Raw genomic sequence first — 6000 nt, 5'->3', positions numbered from 1 at the left:
TACTTTACGGGAATTGATAAGTTAGCCCACTTATTTTAATTCGTGTGAATTTTAGCCATTCACGTGTAGGAAATGAAGCGTGTGAAAGGCCTTAAATTGCCTTTACGCAAAGTAACTGATAAGAGACCAGTTCCCCGCGGCCATCGGCAATACCTAAAATGACATGAACAACTACGCATTGGATTCCGTTCTAATAGGGAAAATGTTAAGTTGAAATAATGGTCTGAAATTATTAGTTTATCAAACTGTTGAGGTCAGTATAGTAATCACATAAATGTTTTGGTATTACTTTCCCTCCGCAATTTCCTTATTTTGAATTTTGATATTAAAAATAGAAATGGAAAAACTATTTTTCTAATTAAAAAACGCGATCTCCGCCGTCCAATTGGACGAAATGACCTAAGCAATTAAAGACACGGTCTGACCCACAACTCTTATGACCACTCCTAATCAGCCACGTATACTCCAGGTCTAATTCATCTCGTTTTCTTCGGGTTTTTTTTTATTTCTTCCAAAATAGAAACTGTTGTTGAAAAAATTGGCGGGAGTTTAAATGGATTTCAAATAAAGAGCAAGCCCTAGCGGCCCCATCTCTTCCCTCTATTCTCGATCTTTCTCTCACTAAAGGCAACCTTAGAATCTCTCTCTCTCATACTAGAGCTTCCACTTTTATGAAATTTCGCTCTCTCGAATCTATCATTTTATTTTTTTTTATTTTTTTCACAGGGAAATATCTGCTAATTTGAGACCGGTGAGTTTACCTGCTTGCTTTCATTTTATTAAAATTTTCTTTCAGTTTTTAGGATTTTTCCCCTTTTGGATGAAGTTCTTACTGTTTTTTTCTCGTTTGACTGATTTGTTTTCAGTTTCGGAATTGCAGCGGAGATAAATCGAGGACGATTCGGATTTAATCGTGTGAGTTCTGTTTATTGAGCATTTTTTTTTAGGTTTTTTCTGATACTTTTTAAGCCTTATTTTTTACATCTATGACTTTACACTGTCGGACCTCGGTGGTTTCTGAGTTGAGGCAAAAAAGCTAACTTCTACTATAGTATGAATGTCGATTTTTGATTTTCTTGAATTTGAATGTCAGGTTTTACCATTTCATTTGATGTCTGCGTTTTAAGGTGTAGTTACTCCAAAACTTGGAGATACATTGGGGAAAAGGGTATAACTAATTGAGGGACTTCTTAGGATATAAGGAAGGGCCGAAGAGTGATAGAAAGTATGGGAAAAGAGTCTCCGGATGATAGGGAAATAAAAACAGCAAAAAAGAACAAGAGATTGAAGAGTTCGAGCAGTAAGTATCTGAAACCAGGTACTCTTGCTCATCTCCGGTACAATAAAGCTTCAGCCGCCAAGCTGTGTACTGATCTTGGGAAGAAAAGGGTTGCTGTTTTAGATACCAAGAAACCGTCTGATGGTAATCTTTTGATGGAAAACAAGGTTATTGAGAAAAGCCCTTTGATGTTATCGCCAGTGGTTTTCCATAAGCAGAATAGTATGGTGCGGACACCAAAGACACCTCGGCCTGAAGTCTTCGAATCTGAGTCAAGGCTTGAGTCTCTTCCCATGGATTTACTGGTATTATTTGCACCCTTTGTTATTTTATTTGCATGACATGGCCTGAAAAAGCTTTACCGTTGTTTCATTCTGTAGAGTGGTGATTTAGATGCTGAAGAATTAATCAGGTTGTTTTTTATTCATTTTTGTTGTGTGTATGATTTTTATTGGTGTGTGCATACATGATAAGCATCCTTTACAAATCATGTTGCATGTTAATACGTTTTTGTTCGTTGTGCTTCTTCAGAACCATATATATTACTGCACCGTTGAGCATTTTAAACTTGTAAATGAATGTGGTAAAATAAGAATGCACTGTCCATTTCTTTACCTTCAAGTGAGTACAGTATTCATTGTTAGAATCCATCTGATCATAAGTTTAATTTAACAGAATTCCTTTACACTTAAAAGATCTCTGTTTAATCTTCCTTTGTAAATTTTTTAGATCATATTTTGTGTCATGTGCTTTGAGAACCTATCCTCGTTTATGTGATCAATGACATTCTATGTTTGACATATCAATGAGTTTCATTGACATTTTCTCATGTACCTTAGTGATTGCTATCAATTTCTCAAACGTATTGTTTCTTTATATGTATAATTGAAGTTAATCTGCATGTTTGTCATCATGTTGTTACATTTATTATTCATGGATGACTGTGATATGATATCTGTAAAGACACCATGGATATATGTTCATATAGTTTCTGCAACGAAGAAACACTGAGCCCACACCACTCTATACTTTGCAAGTTTGAATCTGCTTGCTTTCAATTTTATAGTGATCTGGCCTTTCCCATTTGAACTGATTCCTCTTTTTTTCTTTTTGAAATTATTGAGGTTAAAATACTTTGTCACTTGCACCATGACCAACTGAGGGCAGTTTTTCATGTTTCTCAAAGGATAAGAAAAGCTGTAAGTATCTCTCTCCCTCGTCTGTTTTTGTTTATGAATCTTATTATATAACCATTTATGCTTGTTGCGTTCAGGTTTGCCTGGCAAGACAATTTCACTTCAATTACACAACACCTGATCGTTCAAGGCAAGAGATGTTGAGCATAATGACACCAAGGCCGACAGAACACTGGCCCTTTATGAGGTAAGTGTCTAAAGGTTTGAGATCACAACAAGGACTGATTCTACAAAAATTGGAACTAAAATTTGCCATTTTGTACAATGTTTTGGATGTTGTTTCCAGCAAGGGTGAAGGGAAAGGTATTCTGATCAAAAGTCCACACACTCCAAAAGCTCCAAGACACGGTCCACGACCACCATCTCGTGTTAAAGTTACCGAGCTGAGGCAAATTGCTGCAGTACTCTTTCAGGATTCTGGATTCCCTTCCAGATGCATGGTACCATCTGTTCTCCCAAAGCCATTATGCAAATCTTTGGCTTTGAACCGAGTACTATTTTACGAGGATGAGTTATGCCAGGCCGTTGCTCAGAATAAGCTTCGTTGATTTCTTCCTGGTGTTTATCTCATAAGCTGGATTCCACTGTATATAGTTATATTTTGAGTTACTCTATAGGAGTTCTTAGTCAGATTCAGAGAGTATGAGGTATGCGATTTTGTAGCTTTGCTTGGGGAGTATATTAGGTTATATGAAGTTTCATATGAATCTTATCTGCATTAAGTGTTTGAGGATGTAGACGATAAGTGTGGATTTTCACAACGATAGGTCATGAACTGATTGCTTGTATATCTTCTTATATATATATGCTTGGAAGTTGAAAGTATTATTAGCAGCCTTTTCGTGTTTTGCTGTTTGTCCACAGTCCTCCAATTCTGAATTTATACATTAAATGTATGTCTGAATCTGAATGGAAGTATATTTAAAATACATGATCAATTTACAAATATATGTATATTCAATCTCGTAAATAATTTTGATATGATGTGTTGAAAAAAGTAGATAGTCAAGTTGTTTATGCAGTATGTATGCATGTATTTATAACTTGATCAATGTTGGAGTTGAGCGTTAACTCTTTTAAAGTCTGGGTGAGAAAAGCTACCATATTTTCCATAGTTTTCAATGAGCGAGAGCAGTGGAGAGAAGATATCAATAAAGATAAGCTTTGTGCCTGGCGAATTGAATGTAGTTTTCAGATAATCTTTTTCACCGGAGAGCTTGGCGTTGAAGGCAGATGCCTATTGGTTTCAGCCTAGTAGCTATTTCTGTTTATGTCAGTTATACCAACTTCAAACTTTCTCTACAAATAATTATAAATTCCAAATTGTCATACTTTTCATGCAATCATCTTTTCAGATATGTTATCCTTTTTTTTTACATAATAATTGACAGACTCATGTGATATGTTATAACCAAATTAATCGTCAACGAACATGTTCAATCAATATGTTAATCTACGGATAGTCATTATGATCTTAAATTTGACTTTGCTAATAAAAGTTACTATATGTGAGAGTAAGGAAAGAGGATGACTTCACAAGACTTTATCTTCTATCTAACTTTCTATTCACATTTTTAAGAATTAGATGATATATTTATAACAATATTATGAATCATCAGTTGAGGCTCTTCGCTTAAATTGAAAGAAATAAATCATTTATAATCACCGCAACATAGATGTTATAATATTTTTATTTTTGTTTAAAATAATTCAATTATTATTATTATTATTATTATTTGTCAATTTTTTTCATCAATACACATACAATTATACTAACTTTATAAGTGAAATATAATAAATTTAGTAAGCATACTTGACACTAAATATTAATAATGTAAATGGTTAAAGATATATTTTTACATCAAAAAGGTAAAAATATAGTTTGATAGGTATAATATCGAAATTAACACTTAAAGTTTATTTGAATGATTATTTTAATTTATATATTTTTAAAATATTTTAATCTTTAATATTTTAATTTTTGGTCAAAAGTCAACATGTCATACCACCTAAGATGATAACATAACATATACCACATCATCACTTTGTGTAATACGACACATGCCATGTCACCATCTTAAGTGGCATAATATGTGACACATCATTAATTTAGCACATGAAAATATCACGTCAACAAAATGTGTTGAATATTAGTTAACTAACAATTTTCACCTAGAATAGGTTATTTTAATTAAAAATTAAAATATTGAAGGCTAAATTACTAAAATATAGAATTCAAATGATCATTCAATCAAACGTTGAGTGATTAATTTTGACATCATATCATTTTTATGTGAAATTAGATATCAAATTAATTAACAATATTTTGTTATAAAATATTTTAATATTCACATTTCTAATAATTTATATAAAAACGCAGATAAAAAATAGAGATAAGTATATATTATTTTTAATATTAAACATTAAACATTTCAAATTTATTTAGATTTAGATTTTGAATTTAAATTTTATATTAATATAATAAAATCAATTTATTTTGTTTCTATTAAATTTTTGTTGTCTTTCCGATTCCTCAAGACATCGAAATGACTAGTTCTAATCGACTCATGTCGTATACTTAATTTTGGTGGGTGAAAATTTTTTATGTACATAAAGTCTCAAACTTAAGATTTACTTAAATAATATCAATATGTTTACCACTTGAACTACCTTTAATTAATTATTAAATATTTAAATTAATACAATATATTATAATTCACGTGTCATTGATATTAATTATATATGTAATATGATTAAACAATGAAATTAAGAGAACCTAATGGAGTTTATTGTAGAATTAAGGATGAGTTCGTCCCGTGTTCAGCAGAAGATTTGTCAACACGTCTTGTCAGGTTGAAATAAAAGAGAAAAGGGTAACGCCGCTAACGCGAAAGTCTGGGAAAATATTGGCAAATTGCAATGGTGAATCGGTGAAATTTGATATAAGAGAGATTGAAATTTTCATATCCTTCAGTTATTGTTTCTAATATAATAATCCATGGATGAATTAATTCCACGAATATTACACTTTATTTTTTTAACGGAAACAATTAATTTTATTCAAAACATAAAATATTTCAAATTACAATAAAGATTTATAATTAGAATCGTAAATTAAGCACGTAAAGAGGACAATTTACTATAATCATTCAAACAAAATTAGTAATTTAAGATCTTACAAGGAAAGGTTAAAATTCTTACCAAGAAACTCGAACAAAGATAAATATAAATAGATCTGATCGCATCGGCACATAAACCACAAAAGGGGATCAAACTATTGAAAGACCAATCAGACTCCAACGCCGTGAAAAGTTATCCATAAATGTAAAACGAGTATACAAATCCACTCCGAAAGTCCAAATCAGGGAAGATCAACAAAATATTAAGTACAATTTTGATCAGTCATGGCGATATCAAATCAACTCTTAGAAAAAGATAAATGAAAAAAAAGCCAAACGACTAAAAAATATGCCAAAAGACAAAAGAAAACGTGTCAAAAAAATAGGTAAAAATATTACATAAAGG

General features: G+C 31.6%; 1 protein-coding gene across 2 annotated transcripts; it reads left to right on the top strand.

Annotated features, from left to right (window-relative positions):
* Positions 1–816: 816 nt before the first annotated feature.
* On the top strand, positions 817–3300 carry LOC120121655 (F-box protein At4g35930-like). Of its 2 annotated transcripts, XM_039140972.1 has the most exons (5): positions 817–915; positions 1094–1584; positions 2404–2478; positions 2553–2662; positions 2762–3300. In XM_039140972.1, the coding sequence occupies exons 2-5, from the start codon at positions 1228–1230 to the stop codon at positions 3021–3023; spliced, it is 804 nt and encodes a 267-aa protein (XP_038996903.1). In that variant the 5' UTR covers positions 817–915; positions 1094–1227; the 3' UTR covers positions 3024–3300. The 2 variants fall into 2 exon arrangements, with proteins under 2 accessions (XP_038996903.1, XP_038996904.1); XM_039140973.1 differs by lacking the exon at positions 817–915 and having other exon boundaries at positions 1045–1584.
* Positions 3301–6000: the final 2700 nt, after the last annotated feature.

The sequence above is a fragment of the Hibiscus syriacus genome, unplaced genomic scaffold (genome assembly GCF_006381635.1).
Source record: "Hibiscus syriacus cultivar Baekdansim isolate YM2019G1 unplaced genomic scaffold, ASM638163v2 tig00110377_pilon, whole genome shotgun sequence".
In the NCBI taxonomy this organism is placed as follows: domain Eukaryota; kingdom Viridiplantae; phylum Streptophyta; class Magnoliopsida; order Malvales; family Malvaceae; genus Hibiscus; species Hibiscus syriacus.
Note: the sequence above shows the minus strand (reverse complement) of the source record. Positions and strands in the feature narration are given on the sequence as shown.

Bases quoted from the DNA above. Each gene is read 5' to 3' on its own strand.
- LOC120121655 (XM_039140972.1), top strand. From the start codon at position 1,228: ATGGGAAAAGAGTCTCCGGATGATAGGGAAATAAAAACAGCAAAAAAG. The intron at 1,585-2,403 runs GTATTATTTGCA...GAAATTATTGAG, and splicing joins CTCTTCCCATGGATTTACTG to GTTAAAATACTTTGTCACTT. The intron at 2,663-2,761 runs GTAAGTGTCTAA...TGTTGTTTCCAG, and splicing joins GAACACTGGCCCTTTATGAG to CAAGGGTGAAGGGAAAGGTA.